At 49.5% G+C, this 21518-nt stretch overlaps 1 protein-coding gene across 7 annotated transcripts in view; it reads right to left on the bottom strand.

The window, feature by feature from the left end:
• The window catches only part of PIGG (phosphatidylinositol glycan anchor biosynthesis class G (EMM blood group)), a 40617-nt gene that overhangs the window by 15598 nt on the left and 3501 nt on the right, over positions 1–21518 (bottom strand). For 2 of the 7 annotated variants that reach the window (XM_067734762.1, XM_067734764.1), the window contains exons 3-9: positions 16039–16248; positions 14551–14739; positions 13494–13635; positions 6825–7036; positions 2844–3065; positions 2403–2684; positions 718–1175 (exon numbers count right to left, since the gene is read on the bottom strand). In XM_067734762.1, coding sequence (XP_067590863.1) covers positions 718–1175; positions 2403–2684; positions 2844–3065; positions 6825–7036; positions 13494–13635; positions 14551–14739; positions 16039–16248 — 1715 coding nt within the window. Of the gene's footprint in view, positions 1–717; positions 1176–2402; positions 2685–2843; positions 3066–6445; positions 6709–6823; positions 7037–8064; positions 12415–13493; positions 13636–14550; positions 14740–16038; positions 16249–21518 lie in introns of those variants that run through there. The other 5 variants (XM_067734763.1, XM_067734765.1, XM_067734766.1 and 2 more) reach the window with 5 other exon arrangements.

Here is a 21518-nt window from a genome sequence, read left to right as displayed (position 1 = left end):
CTGTTCTCTCCTTTGCCACTTCCTCCTTTAGGAACGTGTCTACGACCTTCCTGAGCCCTGCTTCCTGCTGACAATTCTTACAGAAGCTCTTCCCAGCGATCCGACAGTGACCCTTGTCACTCTTGGAAACACTTTTTCATTTCACTGCTCCCATACTTTAGTTTTCTAAGCCTTCACTGACAGAGAGTAAAACTTATGATACGACCAAATGCTGGTCTCTTCTGTCCTAGTTTCTTCTCTGTACTTCAATCTTCTGTATCTGCTATACTTTCTACTACATTTCCCAGCCACTCGTGAGAGGCCTCAGAGGAGGCTGAAGGCTCACCTACAGGCTCCAACCAACGCAGCTGCCCTTCCTGGGGGCGGGGAGAGAAGGGCGGAAGCCCAGAAGGCAAAGCCACTCTCCCAAGGGCTCCTGGGCACAGGCCCTGCCAGCCTGTCACCCCAGCCTCGCACCAGCGGGGCAGGGCAGCGAGTGACAAACTACATCCTGCTGCAGTGATCATTTTAAAATTCACAGGTTCTCAAACATGAACACTTACAGGGATTCAGCGATAAAAAACCAAACTATCAAGCTAGCCTCAAATAAATTCACCTCTCAATGTCAAATCATGGGTTAGTTTTCTATTTCTTCAGATCTCAAATGCCATTTCTATCCTGAATATGAAAAACAGGCCTACGGAGGGTCTGGCCCGAGGCCACGGCTTTTGCCCTCACCTGGTGAGCCAGTGCCCCAGGTCAGGCCGGTGGGCCCACTGCACACCCGTCTGGTTCAGTGACCGAAGCAGCCGGCAGCAGGTCAGAATCAGCCACGGGCTCGCCAGCACCATCCACCTTTCAGGGCCTCTGAGCGCTCCCAGGGGAGAGGGGTGCCTGGACGCTCTGTCGAGCTCCCACACGTCAGGGCCAGGGCTCTTGCCCTGTGGGGCCGCTGCGACCCCGTCAAAGTCCTCTCCCGCGTGCGGGCAACTCTGAGGCGCACAGTCGTCTCCCAGAAAGCAGTTTCTGTAGATTTCGTGGCACAGAGCTAGACACAGCGTGTTGACGAGGAAGTACCACGTCTGGGGCTCCTCTTCGATGAAGCTGCTTGCGCCCAGACTCAACGTGTGGCCCACGGTCCCCAGCAAGATGAGAAGATCTAACTCCGACCACCTTGAGTTGCACTGAGGTGGATTCTGTAAAAAGGAAAATGTATTTTATATGGGAAAAATCTGAACAGCACATCATCTTCTTGCTGCCCGAGCTTACAGCTTTCGCTCACAGAACCTAACCTGCCGTGACAGACACCTGCTGCCCCTCACGCCCGGCACCCACTACTCCCCGTCCCCCCGAGCACCGCCAGGAGGACGTGGAAACAGCAGGGCGGTCCTCCCCGGACTGCAAGTCCTAAGCTGAGTGACAAGGAGACTGAAGCTGTCTGGACCCAAGCAGTCTCGGCAGTGCCAGAGCCTGCAGCATTGCCCACCAGTCCCAGGCCGGACCCTCCTTGCAGCCTGTCCTTGCCCTCTGAGCCACTGCCTGCTACTGGAAACCAAAGAGCCCCAAGGGTGTATTCCACCGAACCAGACACCTAAGTTCTCCAAGAACTTTCCAGAAATCCAGAGAGTTTCCATTACAGCAGTTGGCATCACAGTACTAGCCCGTAAATACACTAACGTAAAGCATTTAAAGTAAAATGAGGACTCCATGGCCGTCATTCAGTACTCCTCGATATTTGTTCTACTAACTGCGTGCAGCTAGTACATGACAGAGCTTGATACTGTGAGCCTGCTCAGGCCCTGGAGAATCAGACTGCTCTAGGGAAGCCCATGCTCCAGCGGGGACACATATGTGTGGTAAACGACACCACACAGGTTGGGGGGCGCGTCTGTGGCCCTGTGATGAGTCACTGCACTGGGTCCCTCGGGCTCTGGGCACTGTGGACCAACTGGGACTGCCCACCTCTCTCTCACCACCCTGCCACCACAAGCAGCTGATGAATGAAGGTGTCAGAGGCCAAAGGCTGCAAGAATTCTAAAGGAGAACGTCAGTCTAGAAGAGGAAACTGCATTTTATGAGGCAGGATGAGGGCGGGGTCTGTCTCCTCTTGGCCCCCCGTCAGCCAGCTGCCCGTCCCTCTGTGCCAGCCGCTCTGGACAGTCCCCTGGTTACAGCGCCAGGGACCCTGTCTTTCTAACTGAGAAGGAAGGCATGAGACCTCATAGCACAGGTCTGAGCGTGTCAAGTCGGGATGCCCAGGGACCCGGGAGACCAGCCACTGTGAGCACGTCCTGTCGGCTCCCATGAAGGGTGGGCCCTTTCCTCGGCTCCCATCAACATCATGCCTGGTACGCACCAGGGGCTTAACCCGTGTCTCATCAGCTGGAGGAACAAGAACAGCCTGTCTGGAAAGCCGGCCTTACCTTACTCAGACGCTTTCCGCCGGCAAACATCCCGGTGAGAGCAGACAGGACTGCGCAGAGCAGTGTGGAAATCAGCACCATCACTCCGCCTGCCGTCAGCCACGGGAGGCTGCACAGGTAGCACGTTCCGCCTGTGGAGGTGCACACGGTGACGTGGAGCGCTACGAGGCCCAGGGGCAGCAGGTAACAGAGCAGAGAGAACGCGGGCGACGGCAGAGGGACGTCCAGCTCGGCCTTGCCGCTCAGTGCCCGGGGGCCGCTGAGCAGAAGCAGCGCGAGGACCTGCAACAAGAAGCAGCGGTGGCGTCCGCGACTCCACCACGCAGGGGGCTCTCCCTTCGCTTTTCTAGAAACTTTCTACGTCCTTTAAACTACCCAATCCCGGCCAAGCTAGGTGCCCAGTTTAACAGCGGAGCCGCGACACTGCACAGGCAGCCATACCTCCAGGACCAGGACGGTCCCCACCGCCATGGAGTAGACGTCATACTGGGCTGCTTGTCTGCTCAGGGACAGGCTCAGGGCCCTCAGCGCGTCCAAGTACTGCCTGCGAACCTTGCTTCCCAGGTTGGAAAGGACTTCTGAGCTATTCTCCTCCAAGTACAGTCTGACCCAGTTCCCGTGCAACCTTTCGGACACTTTAAACTGCTCAAACCCAGGCTCTGCCGAGAAGAAAAGGCAACACACACATATCACCGACATGCACGCACATGTGTAACTGTAATCTCAGAGTGCTCAGTTATTCACGGCACATGGCAGAGCCTGACACCTAACCAAGATGAACTCCGGGGGTGGGGGTGGCTGCCAACACCTCCGGTAAAACCCCAACAGCGGATGAAGCCAGCCTGTCCTCTGCCGTCCCTCCTGCCCGCCAGCCCTCGGTGCACACCACGGACAGCAGCGTCTGCCTGCTGCTCAGCCCCGCCTTCTCCGCCTCCCGCTTGCCGCCTCCTCCCCCTTCTCTCTCTCCACTCTTCTTCCTCAAGGTGCAGTATAAAACGTCCCAGGAATGCACTGCAGGAGAGCCCTCAGTTCTACAAAATCCTTCCGACCCTCACGCTCTGGGTGAGGACGGGGCAGGCAGGGGCCTGACACCCGCTCCACCGCGTGCCCCTTCCCGAGGCAGGCCGGCCCCTCCTGCCTCTCACTGCCAGCGGCCCTCTTTCACCTGCTTCCCTTCTTCACCAGTCTTCTTTGGGAAGGGGTGGCAGTCTCCCCGCCCTCCTACCACAACGCTGAGCTATGTCTCCCATGCACCACACCGGCTGAATGGTCCACGGCCGACATAAAGCCAGGGCTGCGTGATGGCTCGTGGATGGAGCCCAGCCCCGGCTGCAGCCGGCTCCCCACTGGGGACGACAGTGGCATGGCGCCCAAGGCCAGGGGTCTTGCCTTCCTTCCTTTCAGGGCTGGACCAGACTCAACTGTAACTCGGCTGGTCGGCTGAGCAAGAACTTCTCTCCCGAGACTCCCTGGTACGTAACATGCTCTTTCAACTTCAAGCAGAGCTGTTCCAAGGTGGTCTGGGCCATGCCTTTCAGGGGCCTTGGCCCAGCCCACCAGCAGTGCCCCCACCCTGCCTTCCCTGATCACAGCCCGGCATCCTCACGGCACAACCCCTGAGCATGGGCCCCGATGCCTGCAGCCCCACCACTGCTGCTGGAGCCAGCTGACCTGTACCAACTGCTGGTGGCAGGCATGACCCTAAGCCCTCACTCAGGTCCTCTCCCAGTGACCTATGGGACTGGAAAGGTTAGACACCCATTTCAGAGAGGAGGCAACTCAGACACCCGCTCATGGGCAGGCAGGTGAGAGCTGGGGTCTAAGTCTGGATCCAAGCTGGTACCCGTACTTGCTACACCCCAAAGTCAAAGACACGGAGGCACCTGTGTCTGCACCCCACCGCCTAGAGTCCCAGAGACACGGGCGCACCTGTGCATGCGTCCAAAGAAAAATGGGCTGAACACTGACTACATGCTAGATGCGTCAGAATAGGTCCTGACAATGTGGGTCTGTGATCCAGCAGGGTTGTCACACATGCATGAAACTACAAATAGTGAAAAATACTACGGAGGGAAAATATACTATAGACGGAACGGTGAGAGACCCTTGGTAACGGAAAGGGAACTGACTTAAGAATGGGGTTGAGTGTGGGGGACAAGGGAGGTCTGACAGTGAAGCTAAAATGTAAAGGATGCCCAGGAACTAACCTGTGGAACAGGTACAACAGCATCCAATCAGTAGGAAGAGCACACGCAAAGGTCCAAAGGTGATAACAGCCCCCACTACGACCAAAAAGTGGTCAGACGAGCGAGTTGCATCAGACTGGGGTGGATATCATGGCAGGCCTTGACATCCTGGATGGGGGTGTGAAGCCCTGGGGGTGCTTTCTCGTTCCGGGGACTGGCCTCTGTTCGTTTCACAGGCTCATTACGGCCACAGCCACTGCAGTGCTCAATCCTCCCTACCCTGCTATCCCTGAAATAAGCAAACGACCCCACCGTTTTCTGGGTTTCATTTTTATTAGTTGTTGGTATAGGAGAAAGGACACACACTACCAACAACAACGGATTTGCAAAAGCTACCAAACTCATACGCTATTTGCCTCTGGTCTGCACTGAAATGTGCACAGTGGTCGGGCCTCACCTTTGACAGAGCTGCTGGCCGGGCTGTCTCACGATCTAAGAGCTTGTGCTCCCCATGCCCTCCTGCCACTCAGGACATCTGGTTCCCAACCACTCCCCGATGGCAGGGTGTGTCTTCCACAACCAACTCACGGTCAGTTTACATCTCCCCACAAACTCACAGGCGTTCACTCCACTGGGCAGTACCCCACCACTTCAAGTAGGCAGACCTGCCAACATCCCATCAAATGTTGCCTCAAACTGGGAGGTGACCTCCTCTGCATTTCCCAGCGAGCCCCAGCCCCAGCGTCAAACATTAGCCTTGACGTCCCTGGATGGGTCAGAGTAAACTGATTGAAAGTATGGTCCTGGGGAGCTGTCCTACCAAGATATAAACACCCTCAAAAAAAAAAAGAGATATAAACACCTCTAGTTTCTCGCAGTCCTTAAAACTAAGGACACACCCCGCTCGGGCCCCATCCACCTCAGATGCCAGACCGTTGCCCTGTCCCTGGTCCTCACCTGCACCCACGCCAGCCAGGCTGTCTCCACGTGAACCGCTCTGTCAGCAAAGTTGCTGAGACCTCACCTGCCGTACGAGCGGACGGTTCTCAGTTCCTCATTTTATTTTTGGCCGCGTGGCTTGCGGGATCTTAGCTCCCGGACCAGGGATTGAACCTGCGCCCCTTGCAGTGGAGGTGTGGAGTTTTAACCCCTGGACCGCCAGGGAAGTCCCCTCAATTCCTCATTTTATTTTACCTCAAACCCCATTCAACACACATGCTCACTCTCTCCTTCTTGAAATTCTTTCTTTATTGGCTTCGTGGACACTGACCCCGCCCCAGCCCCCCAGCATACACACAAGCACCCTGCCTTGCAAGCCCGCTCCTCCCACAGCCTTCCCCACCTCAGTGACGCTCACTGCATCCTTTCACCGTTCAGCTGCAAACCCCAAGTTGTTCCTTATGTCACTGGATTGCTTCGCCTCACATCCAGTGCATCAGCCAATCCTACCTTCAAAGCAGATCCAGAACCAACCATTTGCCCCGGATCCCACTGCCTGGGCCCTCGCTCCCTCCCCCTGCACTGAAGTAGCGCACCAGCCTCCTGGCTCTGCTGCAGCACAACACAGCCCTCCACACGGGCACCTGAGAGAGCCTCTGAAAATGCAAGTGGAAGGTTTCAGCTCTGCACAACACCCTGCAGGAGCTCCCCACTTACTCAGAATGGAAGTGAGAACCCCTTCAATGTCCAAAAGGCCCTCAGCCCTCAGCCCTCATCTCCTTCTGCCTTCTGCCAGTTCCAGCCACTCGGGCCCCCGGTCACTCCTTGACTGTGCAGGCACATCCCCACCACAAGACTCTGCGTCTGCCACAAGGCTCCCTCCCAGGCCAACCTGCCCCAGTGGCCCTCGCCCACCTGCATCCTTCCCTGGTTGAGCCTCTTCCTAAGGTGCCCATCACTATCTGACATCTGTCGTTGCTTTCCTCTCTCCCCCGCTCTGGATGATAAGCTCCACGAGGGCAGAGCTCTCCTCCTGCTGTGTCTCTAGTCCTTCCAACAGCCCCTGGCCAAACAGGAACTTAGTGAAAAAAATTCAGCACTTGCTGAATGAGTAAATTTATGAAAGATTTTGACTTACATGGTTGCATCTGTGGGTGTTGCTAATGGTGATAGTCAGGGTTCTAATGAAAAGGAACACACAGTCAAAGACTGCTGTAGTGCACACCACGGGGACATCAGGCGCGATGGAAACACACACACAGCATAAGAGATGTTAGCAGCTGCTAAGCGGCTTACCTTTTTTATATGATGGAACATTCTCCTGCAACAACTTGCTAAGCTGTACTGTATTTAAATGTAAAAATCTCAGTTGTTCCCTCATCGGCTTTCCGTCTACAACTGGGAATATAAGATTGCCGACGCTGCTCTTTGGAATCGGCAGACCAAGCCCTATTGATAGTGTTGCAGCCAAATCAGTCTGTTGAATATACTTTGGACGTCTGACGTCACCTAGAAAAAAGAAGACAGCTTGAGTGACAGGCCCTAGGACACATGTGATGGTGGTCACTCCTCAATTTGACCTTCTACAAGTAAAGTAAGTCAAACCACCCATCTCTTCAAACCGTCCTGTGTAGATTCAGACGGAAACCACATCGTTGTTTTTCACGTCAGTAAAAACACTGAATCCTCATTTTTTGCGGAGCCTGGTGCTTCCCTAAAAAGCAGCACACAATACGCGGGAGAGGCACTAACGCAGGAAACTCAACACCGCGCGTTTCACAGCGTGGGGTGGATGCCGAGGGATGTTCACTTTGGTGAGGTCAACGGTCACCCTGCTGAACGAGGGTGAGGGTGGATTTCTGGTGGCCCTGCCCCGCTGCAGTCAGAGCAGTCCACGCAGCCCCACAGGGAAGCTGATGCAGACTTCTCCACGCATCCTGAGCAGCAGCAGGTGCCTCTACTGGGGAGAGCAGAACAAGGCTGGGTCCAGCCGGGCCAAGTTCCATAACCAACTCTGACAAGCGAGACACCGCCTACCAACAAGTCCAAGGCCAGCAGTGGCTGGCCAGCCTCCGAATTCCTGCCAGGAGAACGCGTGTGACGTCAGGACACTGGGCTCAGGCTCCTGCTGTGCCACCATCCAGTGGGAGGCTTTGGATAAGAAACTCAGAATTTTGTCATCTGTAAAGAGAGCATCTGGCCCACAGACCTCAGAAGCTACAGTGCAGGTCTTGGGGGCTGGGGGGTCACCAGGAGAGTCTACCCGGGACAGGCAGTGCCGGTGCAAGTCTCTTAGACACTCTAGTGTGAGTTTATAAAGCTTTTACTTTGATTGTGGCAATTTCTGGTTGTATACAATTTTTCTTTTTAATTTGATGAGATGTATTAACCTTTTCTTGACCAACCATTTACTGATGGCTTCCGGGTTCACTCAGAAGAACATTTCCACCCAACATTATTATTTGTTTCCTCCTAGAATTTTCTTACATTAGGTGCTTTGATCTGAAACAAAACAAAACCCAAAACAAAAACCCCACCTTAAATTGCTTTTGCTCTGATATTAGTGATGGTCTTGTGCTGAGACCACTGAGGGCCTCACACGATACTCCGTCAGATCCGAGGGTACTGACAACCGGGATTCTAAGCTCGGGAGGAAGACAGCACAGGTGAAAGATCTCAGGAGGTAATTTTACAGCAGTGAAGTGAAGGGCAAGTTATCAATACGAACTCAAGATCAATTTTATTTTAAAGAGATTTCCTCACTTTGTACAGAAATGAGTAAGCCAGTATGCATGAGCACTGCTAGTTGTGAGACGGTGGTCCTCAAAGACCCCTTTCCACTGAAAGGAACCAGGGCATCTTGGAGAAGCAGCTGATTTCAGGTCCAGGGAAGGGCTTGTGCACAAGCGGCTGGGACACCTGCTCGGAATAGACAGCAACAGAGCCCTCAGAGATACTAAGGCCTCTGGGACTGTAAGGTCAGAAGGACTCAGGAGGTCATCTGAAGATGTTCCCAGTTCCCAAAGATGGGACAAATGGAATATTAGATAATATTAAATAGTATCTATAGTGAATTGAAACAAGCTTAAATCCATGAGTTCAAAATGTCCCAAAAATAAAAATAAAAACTAATTGGTCATAGTTGAAGCACGCTAGTGAACTCATAGTGAACTAATTCACTGATTTGAAACTGGGAATTAATTGGGAAGAATAAGCCATCAGTGATCTCCTCTCTCTTATATAAATGGTAATGCTGGGTAATCAAAAAGTAGATGGGGGAAGATTCTCTTTACTGAATTATTTTGGCTAATTAGTGAAAAAAAAAAAAAGGACTTACAGAATTAAAACATCACTATTTGTAACCTCTAGTGAATTAGTGGCCCTAGGTGGTCATCAGTGGCTACTGACATCACCACACAGCAGACAAGTCGGACACTCTGTGCCTGCTGCTAGCAAGAGTCTGGTCCAAACCAACCGAACCAACAGGATCTGAATCTGCTCATGACTCCAGGTCAGGTGGGATTTACCGGATGAGCAAAGGACATGTTAGCAGACAATGCAGAGAGAAACTCCACAGGACAACCGACTAGGTTCTTCAACAGATAATCATAATAAAAGAGGATGGGGAGGGAGACATATAAATTAAAAGAGACTTAGAGACGTATCAACAAGAACTGACATTACTTTAAAAAGAATGTGGGGAATTCAAGCCTAAGGATGCTCTTGAAAACTATGAAGGTTTTGGAGGTAAGCAACTAAGAGGAAGCTGGCAGCTTCATGAGAGCAACAGGTTAAACCACAGGCCAGCTGGAAGTTTACCAGAGAGGATCAGGGAGAAAAGACAGCTAAGAAGGGCTCCCCTGGCATCAGAAGAGACTCAAAGACTGGCCTCGAAATGACTTCTGCAAAGTGGCCCAAATAGGATGAGACCAGACCGCAGAGCACATTGATTATAAATTGTCGAAAACGAGACAGCAATCATCCTGCAATGAGGGGAGCCAACAGCTGGGTGGGTGTGGCAGCAAGAGAGGCAACAACTTAGAGCCGCCACAGAAAGTGACCGTCACAGAGCTCCGCTGGCTCCCAGGGCGCGGCGCCCTCACGGGAACGACAGCAGACTTTACAAGTGGGGGTCAAAGCTTCCCTGGAGCAGTCCAGCCAAGGTACTCAACAAACGAACACGCAAACAATGACGACAGGCCCTTGGAGGGGAGGGGAGCAGTAGCTAGAGTTACTGCAATATAGTATTTAATGTTCAGTTTTCATCAAAAACTCCAAGCAATTATGCCAAGAAACAGGAAAGTATAATTCAAAGAGAAGAAAAAGCAGGCAACAGACTCTTCCTGGGAAGGGCCCAGATGTCAGAGTTAACAGACAAAGTCTTCCAAGCAGTCATCGTAAATGTGTTCAAAGGACTAAAGGAAACTATGCGTAAAGAAGTAAAGGAAGGTGTGATGGCAGTGTGCCATCCAATAGAGATTATCAACAGAGGGGCAGGAATTATAAAGAAGAACCAGAGGGAAACTCTGAAGTTGAGAAATATAGTAACTAAAATGAAATATTCACTGTAAAGGCTCAACAGGAGATTTTCAACTGGCAGAAGAATCAGCAAATTTAAAGACAGACTGATAAAAATTATGCAACCTGAGAAACAGACAAAAAATCTTCCAAATTTGATGGGAAACATCAAATTGACACATCTAAGAAGCTCGATGAACTCCAAGTTGGACAAACACAAACTAACGGACATAATAAAAATGTTGAAAGACAAGGAGGGAAAGAAGGGAACCTAATTAGATTAATGATTGATTTCTCATCAGAAACCACAGAGGCCAGAAGGCAGTAGGACAGCACATACAAAGAGCTGAAAGAAAAAGACCAGTCAACCAAGAATCCTACATCCAGCAAAATGACCTTTCAAAAAGTCAAGGTGAAATGAAGATATCCACAGACTAAAAAAGCAAAAACGACAGTTCATCGCTAGCAAACCTGCCTTACGAGAAACCCTGAAGGAAGCTCTTCAGGCTGAAAGCTAGTGACTCCAGATGGTAATCTGGATCCAGTTTAAAAAAAAAAAAAAAAGCAAAGAGTACCAGAAATTGTAATACAGTTATAAAAGACAGCATAAATACATTTTTTCTCTTAAATTTCAAAGCAATTATATAGAACCATATATATGTATATATAAAACATACGTGTGTGTGTGTGTGTGTATATATATATGTTGTCAGCCTACAACATATAGAAATGGAATGTATCTGACAACAACAGCACAGGTGAAGAGAAGCGAAGCTGTACTAGAGAAAGGAAATGACACCATAAGAAAATACATGTCCACACAGAAACTTGTTCATAAATGTTATCTACAGCATCATTCATAATAGCCAAAAAGTAGCAACAACCCAAATATCCATCACCTGATGGACGGATGGATGGACAAATGTGGTGCATCTGTACAATGGAATATTATTCAGCAACAGAAAGGAATGAGGTCCTGACACCTGCTACAATGTGGATGAACCTTGAAAACATTACCCTAGTGAAAGAAGTTGGTCACACAGACCATTTACTACATGGTCCATTTATTAAAAGACCATTTAGACACTACATTTATTACATGGAATGCCCAGAAGAGGCAACTCTGTAGAGACAGGTAGATGAGTGATTGCCGGTGGCTGGGGTGGGTGTGTTACTGGGTTGGGGGAAGTGGTGGTGACCACTAAAGAGGTGATATGTCCCAAAATTGACAATGACGATGGCTAACCAACTCTGAATGAACTAAAAGGCTCAAAAAATAAGCGTGATGACAAGACAATATAACTACCCTTAAAGCAAACAAACAAGTAAACAAAATAAGAAAGAGATCAGACTCACTGTTGGCACTGAGGTCAGCCGCGTGAGCAGCCCATGCAGGCAGTTCCTATGCACAGCTGCCCTGGCCCTTCCTATCTGAAGATGTGTCAGGCCTCCCAGGGAGGAGATCCTTAAATACCCATCTGAGCAATGAAACATCAGCACTTTAGTTAAAAATAACCCTAACATTCCTGTAATAAAAGCATGTCAGCTTAGTTGTCTCTTCTCCCCCCAGACTATAAGCTCCCTGTCTGTAGTGCCAGCACAGCGCCTAGCCTACCGTGGGCGCTCAGTACCCCTCTGCTGCATGGGTGGACAGATGCATGTGTTTCTGGCCTGGGGCTCTCACTGAGGTAGAGGAGCCCCACGGGACCCTGCTTTGGGCGTGCAGAGCGGGAAAGCTGGGTGTATGGAGGCCAGTGCTCTGATGGGCACTGCGTGCACTCACTGGAAGGCAGGCTCCAGCTGGGCACCCAGGAAAGGCTCAGGTTACAAGAGCCAAAAACTTATACCTTAGGAGGTCAGACACCCAAGAGGCAGTGCTGTAAAAAGACAAAAGGAAACAGGTGGAGCTTCTTCCCCAACCAATCCCTACTCAAGTGGAAGACTCATTCACTCCATAAATATTTTCAGCGTCCACCAAATGCCAGGCAATGTTGAGACCCAAGGCATACAGTGATGAATAAAACAGATTCTGCTCTGCCCAAGTGTGGCGCACAGCAAGGAGAGAGATGGACGCAACCACACGATTCAGGCTGTGATTACAAACCACGCGAAGGACGACGGCAGAATACACGAGCACTGTGAGACGACCGGAAGGAAGGTGGTTTGGATTTTTGGCTGAGACCAAGGACGAGCGTATGAGCAGGCTGAGGGGCTGAGGAGCACGGGGTCGGGCGCGTGAGGAAGAGTTATCACTTGGAGGACCTGCGGGAGAGGTCAGGATTCAGCGAGTAGTGAAGGATGTGGCTCAAGACAAAGCCGTGAGGGAGGCGAGAAGTCTCACGCGGGAGTTTTACTGTATCCGAGGTTCAGCTACTGAAAGGTGGCACGTGTGGGCGCTGGGAGCCAGGCGGTTGGGCTCATGCGAGGAGCAGGGAGGGCAGATCGAGGTGGACGCCCACGTTTCCAACTTGAAGAGCCGCGTGAATGGCGCCATCTGTTGACGGGGAAACAGGGAGGGCAGATTGCAGGTGAAGTCATGTTTGCTCTGCCTGTGGAAGATCCAGGCGGAGGCATCAGCAGGCAGTGGAGTAGACAGTCTGGAGGTTGGAAAAGGGGAGACAGCTGGAGGGACAAATCTGACACGTGTGAGCCTATTCATGGCATTTAAAACCATGGGAGTGGATGAGATCATCTCAGGAGTGAACGCAGAATGAAACAAAGGCAGTCCAGAACAAAGGCCAGGGCAAGGAGGCTAAGCCAGCAAAGAAGACTGGACAGCAGAGGGAGAGGGAGAGGGAGACCAGAAACGTGGAGGTCCCAGGACTAGGGGTCAGCACTGCCGAGCGGTGCTGAAGGGTCACCCGAGAGAAGCCAGAGCGTCCAGTGTGGAAACAGCTGGTGAGCTGGCTGCCTGCGTGTGACGACGTGAGGGGGCAGAGGCTGTGCACACGTCTGTGCTGGTCGAGGGCACCGGCGTGTCTGGGCTGGAGAGCTGCGCTGTGTCTGAGCGCTGAACGTGGGCCCTCAGTCCTACTCAGTCCTGCTCCTGTGGTTCTCGCTGACGTTGCTGTTCAACATATAGTCTCAGATAACGGATACTGCTTCTTAACTTAAAATTTTTATGTTTCTCTCAATTCATACATGCACTTCAGATGTCTCTAAGCCACTGGCACTTTTTACTAACAGTTCCAGATATCGAGGCGGTGACATTCATAGCACACAATTCCCAAAAAGAACATTTGTATTTTAAGAATCGGCAAGAAACGTAAACTCCAAATCCTGACTGGCCCTTGTCCCATTATTTTTCATTCTCACATCGTTCAGGGTTTTTTTCCAAACTTACACAGCTTCCAAAAATGGTTAAATGGTTTTTAAAATTAAAATCAAACTACAGAAAGCAAAGAAATAAAGTACAGTTTTAAAGTGTTAAACATTCCCAAATTCTCACCAGGTTTCCTTTCAAATGCAGAGCTGATTAAGATCATAGCGGTGTTTACTTCCTCTACAGAAGAGGCTCCGTGACCTCCAGCTTCAGACATGCCATGATCACCACAAAGAACCAGCAGATTGGGTAACAGAGTCTCTCTCTCCTAGAAGGTAAAGGAAATACATTTCAGCTGAACCCAGCCTGGGGAGAAGATCATGTGTTCTCAGATTTCAGCTTTACTTTGTAAATAGTAGCTCTTCCTAAATTTTTCTTTTCTTTTCTTTTTAACCTATGAGCTTATAGTCAGATCGCAGGGTCAACGTCGAGTAATGTCATAAATAAAACAAACGGAATCACATGGAGGTCACGGAGCACAGGAGGGTTGTGTTAGGCCTCTCGGGGCAGAGAATCAGGGTTTGGTTTCTGTCTTTGCCGTTTCCAAGCTGTGGGCGCCTGGGCACATTGCTCTTCATGCCCTAGTCTCCTTATCTGTCAAACAGAGCTGCCCCTGGCCCCTGGGGCTCTGGCCAGTGGCTTTTGCTGCCCCTGCATGTACCTGACAGGCTCTGACTTGCCCTTGCTGCTTTTGCACCTGGAATACACCTTCACAGATGGCGCGGCGGCACCCCTGCCCTTCAAGTCTCGGCTCACGTCTCCCACGTCCTTAAGGACGACTGCTCTGACCACGCAGTTTAAAATTACAGCCTTTCTCTCAGATGTTGTGCCCTCCTCCTGCCCTACGTTCTGCTACGGCACCGATCACTGTCTAGAATACTTATGTGCTCATTGATTATGCTTCCTGTTCTTCCCTCCTGGCTAGAGATTAAGCTCCACAAATGCCCAGACAACAGCGACAGAGAAGGCCTCCAGGAAACATGAGCTGGATGAACAGGTAGAGATATTAAGAGCCGCTATTCCGCAGGGCTGCTGGGTACGGTGCCCGGCACACGGCACGTGCTCTGTAGGCGAAGGCTGCTTGAGTGATGGTAGGTATGAAGCTCACACAAGGTCACCCCAGTTCACTGTAGAAGCTACATTTCTTCTAGGAAACACTGGCACCTTGACATTCTAGGCCCACCTCTGAGAGCAGCGAGGTGTGGATCTTCATCAGGACGCTGTCCATCTCACTGAGCTTGCGCCCGATCAGCGGGCTGTTGGGCCCAGAAATGTGGCCGATGTGGTCCAGCCCAAGGTAGTGGAGGATTAACACATCCCAATCCCGCCTTTTTAATACTTTATCCAAATGTCTTGTAACATTATCATCCACCTTTAAAGGGAAAAAGAGTGCATATGAATAGCCTCCCTGATTTCCCTGGTGTTCACTCTTCAAGGAAAAGTGATATGGTCATTTAAAACCTACGGGCTTATTTCAGGTACTAGGACTCATGGGAGTTTGAAAAGACCAAAACCAAAACCAAAACACCAAACAAAGCAGCCCCCAAAATAAAAACTGTCTTAAAAAATATTTGCATTAGATTAAGCTTTCACTAATATTGTTTTTATGTCTCTAAGTTATGGATAGAACATATTATAACTTAAACAAACAAAGGCTGTTCTCACAAAACAATTCTTCAGGATCACTACCGGAGCTGAAACTAAAGCTGATCAGATAACCAAGTTAAATGGGTGTCACGCTGTTATGAGGCAAGTGAGGGCTAAGGCAGTTAGCTAAGACAGGACAGTGCCCAGAGTTCAAGAAACCAGCGGGGTGAAGCTGGGGACGTCTGCCTGTGTCCTACGAGAAGGCTGTTTGGGGAAGAAAGAGGCACACACTCAGCAGTTCCCAGCCACACAGCCCCTGACAGAGCCACTAGCCAGGTCAGCCCTGACCCCTCCCTCCCCCTGGAGAGTCTACTACAAAGACAAGTGCTTCTGAGCCGTCACACACAGGGTGGTCAGCGACTGCTGTGTCTATACGGTCAGCTTCGGCAAAGGGTGTCGGTGTAACAGGACGGCAGGCGCTCCCCCGGGCCAAGCAAACGGGTCCATCCAACTCCAGCTCAGACGGTGCCTTTGCCCTGCGGGCCTCCCTCTGGCCCAGGGCCAACACGGAGCGGGGTGGGGGGGTGTCTAACCTCCTTGCCGGAGGCTGCACACGCAGCACAGGGCCGATGCCCTCCGCAGCAGGTAGGCTCGCCCAGCTCATGTCTGCCCTCATGCTGCTGCCCTCGCAGGAGAACAGCAGCAAGGCAGGATCCCAGGCAGACCGTGGGGACCTCAGGCTCTGACTCGCAGACTCTGCCACCCCATTCTGTCCACTTGCGAAGGCCCCACTCACCTGTCAAAACTCCGGCTGAGCGGCTCCTCCTGGGAAGCCCTTCCCGACCCCCGGTACCCGTCAGTGGGTGCTCACCCGGTCTGGGCTTTGGGCTCAGAGAACTATGCTCACACTTGCATTAGGGTTTATGGTCCTGGCTTATAGCTGATTATGGGAGGAACAATTTTTTCAATCTCTCCATACTATTCTCAGTATATTGATGAAAGCCACATACAAAACAACGTTGCCTCTCACTGTTAGAGGGTACCAGGCTCTGTCTCATAGAATATATTTTTCTTAAAAACTGACCTCTGTATAATCTGATACAAAAAAAGAGGTTGTTCCGTCATATTCCACAAAATGCTTTGGGAATAACTTCACCCATGTTTCATCTCCGTAAAAGATGATTCTTTTCCCCGCTGCTTTTGCTCGTGTGATCACGTTGTCTTCCAGCAGTGTGGGAGAATTGAGGTTCCTGACGACATCGATGAAGCCGGGGAGGCTCCCTGTCATCAACGCCTGCAGAAAGAAGCATTCAGGGGTCAGACCACAGAATCCAAGCACAGCGTGGGAACAGGCACAGAAGGTGATTCCAACGAATGGAAGAGGCAAGCATAGAGCTAAAGCAACACCAGTGCTGAAGGCTGGGCCAGTATTAGGACAAAGGGGGAAAAGCTACACAGATTCTTGGCAAAACCAGCAAACTCAGTAAGTGAAGAACTGATCATATTTCAGCCGACGAGAGGACAAAGGAGAAGGCCGTGGGGTAGCTAGAGGGCTGTGGTCAAAAAAGCAGTGACGGATGATAAGAAATGAAACAAATGGCAAAGGGTGGTATGCACTCTGTATACCCAAACCCACCATCAGGTCCTCATCTAAGCTTCAGATCTGCTTCATGTGACAAGCAAACTCCGCACACTGATCCTGAAACCCAGTCATTCTACTGTCCACCCCCCCGCCCGAGAGAAAGAGCAGCCTCCCACACACCCAGGGAGGAAAGTGGTCCCTAAACAGGAACTCTGAGGAATCCTCACAGTAAACTCGCCCAGGGATGCTGGTGGGGCCACCTCCTCGCCCCACCCAGCACCGTAATTTCTTGGAGGAGCAGGTGGGTGCGACATGTCTTCACACCTTTCTGCTATAGAACTAAGTCAACCACCTCCCTCATTTTAGCAGAATCTAAATGGGTCGTGGGTCTCCATGATCTGGAGTTTGCTGACAACCTACAACACTGGCATCCAGGGACCTGTGCAATGAAAATAGAGGAATCTGGACAATGCTAACAAGTGTAATAATTTTGCCAAGACTTCTTTAACAGCAAAGTAACGCAAAAATGAGTTAATCTTGGACTTTGAGAATGAGGAGCTTGGCAAACCCTCTCCCTGAAGAGCAACGATAAAACTGGATAAAACTGTCAAAAACAACCCCTTCAAGACTTTGAACTCAACGAAGATATACACAAATTGAAATGTTCTTATCCAAAACACGTCTGCATTTCGGTAAGAACTGATAGTACCTGTGGTGTTTTAACCTGGGCTGCTCCCCTCCCGCACACCCAGTTCTGTGATGTCGCAGCCATGAGGACCCGGAGGGGCCTGCCCGATCCAGCACTCCACGGAGAAGCCCCATGCCAGGGACAAAGCGAAAACAGGGAAGGCCAACGTCACAGCTACCTGAGGCTTCAATGCTGGTTGTAGTAAGACACAGCAAAAAGTCTGCAAAGGGGGTCTGGGGAATGGGACAGATGCAGTAGGCTTCTGTGAGCTCCCACATGGTCCTGGAATCTGGAAGGCTGTGTGCACACACAGGGTGAGTGTACACTCAGGGGAGAACAGAGAGGGCCTAGTTGCCTGGTCCTTCCAGCTGAACACAGGCCCTGCTCAAACAAAGTGAGAGTCAGGGAAGACTCATAAACTGCCTGAAGAGTGGCTGACGGCTGGAGCCACACACAAAGACCCCCTGTAGAGAGTGGAGGCCACACCACAATGTGTTTAAGCACAACCTGTGACCAGTCATTGGCTCACTGCTCAGCCATCCCGACCTGGCTGCCCCTCAGGAAGAGTGGCTGAAAAAAAACCAGGAATTAAAAAAACACAACAAGCAGAGACATCAGTGAGCGTATATTTCAGGACTTCAGGAGAGACGGACTCTCTAGAAGTAGCCTCAGCAAGTCAGCAAAACAGCGACAGCCACCAGCACTCCCGGGTGGGGATCAGGGCCCAGAGCCGAGGTGGGAGTCGCATGCATGTATATACTCGGTCAATCTCATCAAACTGGACTATACTGTACTGTATGAAAATTCTACCTCAATGAAGTTATTTTTTTAAATGTAAGCCTTTCACCCCAAAATTCTACTTCCTGAAGGTAACCAGTTACTTTGGGTGAGTATCCTTTCATCCGTATATGTACAATCCGAAATACATAAAGTACGTTTTTTTTTTTTTTACCAAAATGGCAACAAACTATATAGATAGTTCTGCAACTTGCTTTTTTCACTTAATAACATATCATGAACCCCTTTCCACAGAAAACATACAGGTATTTCACCTTCTTTTTTAAAAACAGCTACAAGTACTCCAGTGTTTGGATATACAATGTATATATCCAAGACGAATTTAATGACAATTGTTTTATTTTTATTTTTGAAAGCAGAAAAGAGAATTTATTTTATGGATACTGAGTACCCACGAGCAGAGAGGAGAGATTTAACTTTTGGAAAGCTAACAGGAACTAAGGCTAGCCGCTCTCTCAGTCACTCAAAGGACACAGTCTCGCATGTGTCCCTTTTATTTCTCTGTATGTCTGTTTTCTTTTTGTCACTCTTCCTCTTTTTTTTTTTTACATCTTTATTGGAGTATAATTGCTTTACAATGTTGTGTTAGTTTCTGATGTATAACAAAGTGAATCAGCTCTATGCATACGTGTATCCCCATATCCCCTCCCTCTTGCGTCTCCCTCCCACCCTCTTTAATCCCACCCATGTAGATGGTTGCAAAGCACCGAGCTGATCTCCCTGTGCTATGCAGCTGCTTCCCACTAGCCACCTGTTTTACATTTCGTAGTGTACATATGTCAATGCTACTGTCCACTTCATCCCAGCTTACCCTTCCCCCTCCCCATGTCCTCAAGTCCATTCTCTATGTTTGTGTCTTTATTCCTGTCCTACCCCTAGGTTCATCAGAACCATTTTTTTTTTTTTTAGATTTTTTAGACGTGCTACCATATGGTATTTGTTTTTCTCTTTCTGACTTACTTCACTCTGTATGACAGACTCTAGATCCATCCACCTCATTACAAATAGCTCAATTTCGTTTCTTTTTATGGCTGAGTAATATTCCATTGTATATCTGTGCCACATCTTCTTTATCCATTCCTCCGTCGATGGACACTTAGGTTGCTTCCATGTCCTGGTTATTGTAAATAGTGCTGCAGTGAACATTGTGGTACGTGACTCTTTTTGAATTATGGTTTTCTCAGGGTATATGCCCAGTAGTGGGATTGCTGGGTCACATGGTAGTTCTACTTTTAGTTTTTTAAGGAACCTCCATACTGTTCTCCATAGTGGCTGTACCAATGTACATTCCCACCAACAGTGCAGGAGGGTTCCCTTTTCTCCACACCCTCTCCAGCATTTACTGTTTGTAGATTTTTTGATGATGGCAATTCTGACCAGTGTGAGGTGATACCTCATTGTAGTTTTGACTTGCATTTCTCTAATGATTAGTGATGTTGGGCATCTTTTCATGTGTTTTTTGGCAATCTGTGTGTCTTCTTTGGAGAAATGTCTATTTAGGTCTTCTGCCCATTTTTTGGATTGGGTTGTTTGTTTTTTTGATATTGAGCTGCATGAGCTGCTTGTAAAATTTGGAGATTAATCCTTTGTCAGTTGCTTTGTTTGTAAATATTTTCTCCCATTCTGAGGGTTGTCTTTTGGTCTTGTTTATGGTTTCCTTTGCAGTGCAAAAGCTTTGAAGTTTCATTAGGTCCCATTTGTTTATTTTTGTTTTTATTTCCATTTCTCTAGGAGGTGGGTCAAAAAGGACCTTGCTGTGACTTATGTCATAGAGTGCTCTGCCTCCATTTTCCTCTACGAGTTTGATAGTGTCTGGCCTTACATTTAGGTCTTTAATCCATTTAGAGTTTATTTTTGTGTATGGTGTTAGAAAATGTTCTAACTTTATTCTTTCACATGTAGCTGTCCATTTTTCCCAGCACCACTTATTGAAGAGGCTTTCTTTTCTCCTTTGTATACTCTTGCCTCCTTTATCAAAGATAAGGTGACCTCATGTGCGTGGGTTTACCTCTGGACTTTCTATCCTGTTCCATTAATCTACATTTCTGTTTTTGTGCCAGTACCATACTGTCTTGATTACTGTAGCTTTGTAGTATAGTAGTCTGGGAGCCTGATTCCTCCAGCTCCGTTTTTCGTTCTCAAGATTGCTTTGGCTGTTCGAGGTCTTTTGTGTTTCCATACAAATTGTGCAATTTTTGTTCTAGTTCTGTGAAAAATGTAACGGCAATTGCTTTTAAAAAGCCTCCAGTGGAAGTGCCATTTGAGCTGAGGCGTGAAGGTGGAGTTTTGTCTAGGTGAGGTGAGGTGAGGCTTTCCAGGGCAAAACACAGCAAACTGCAAAAACCCCAAGGTGAAAGGGGGCAGCACACATGGGGAACGGAGCTAGGTGTGATCTGCGTGGATAAACACACAGGAAGAGGGAAATCGGCTCAGATGAGGGTGAAGGGCAAACGGGGGAAGACCACGCACCCTGAGGCCTGGGTTAGGAGGCAGAGTGTAAGCCACTGGAGGACTGTTGGGACTAGAGCAGAGCAACGTGATCTGTTTGGACAGGTTCTGGGTGAGAAGTGCTGGGATAGTTTTACAGTCCAGGCTCACACCATAGCAGACTGGCCTACAGTGGGGGTAGTGGAGGTGCTGGCTGAGTCCAGTTAGTCACATAAACAGTATACAGAGATCTGTTCACCTCATTTCTTGTGAGGAGTGTTATCATCAACCTTGCAATTTTTACCATGTGATAGGACTCTTTAGTTGCCTTTAATCTGATTACTGGTACAGTTAAGAATCTTTTCCTATGCTTACTGGCATATTTTAATTTCTTTCTATGTGGATTTCTTTATATCCTTTGTCCAGTTGCTCCTGGATTGTTGCCCTTGATTGGATCCTCTTTACATATCGTGGGGTTCACATCTTGTTAACTGTGAATAATTTTTCCATTTATTGTCTGTCAGTTGACTGTTTATAATGTCTCCCACCACTTGGGGTTGAGTCTACCCATCCTTTCCTCTGGGCTTTTATAAGGTACTTCCCTCCTCTTCACACTAGTTTGGGTTCACACGGACATTTTTAAGAAGGGCAGGGACTACCTGGTGTCCCCTTCACCCCAGGAAACATGTAGGCAGCAAAAGAGTTGCAGCTGAGAGCCCAGGAATTTTGAGCGCTTGTCTGTCATCTCCTTGGAGGTTTCCCTGGGGTTGCTGTGGTCTTGGGAACAGCCGTTTCCTGACTTCTGAGAATTAAGGAGGGCTCTGCAGAGACTATTAAAAGAGAATTTGATCTGGTCACCTTATTCTGTGTAACACAGTGTTGCTGTATAACACAGTGTGACCAACCAACGCCCTGGAACTAGGCAAACATAAGGTTATGCTCGGTTTCTGACGCCAGCTGTGAGATTTCACACTTCAAGCCTGTTTCCTCATCTGGGAAATGGAGAAGAGAGTGGCACCAACATCATGGAGCTTCCATGGGGCCGTGGTAAGAGTGTACAAGACAGTGC

The sequence above is a fragment of the Pseudorca crassidens genome, chromosome 4, assembly GCF_039906515.1.
Source record: "Pseudorca crassidens isolate mPseCra1 chromosome 4, mPseCra1.hap1, whole genome shotgun sequence".
In the NCBI taxonomy this organism is placed as follows: domain Eukaryota; kingdom Metazoa; phylum Chordata; class Mammalia; order Artiodactyla; family Delphinidae; genus Pseudorca; species Pseudorca crassidens.
This window is presented reverse-complemented; position numbering and strand designations above follow the sequence as displayed.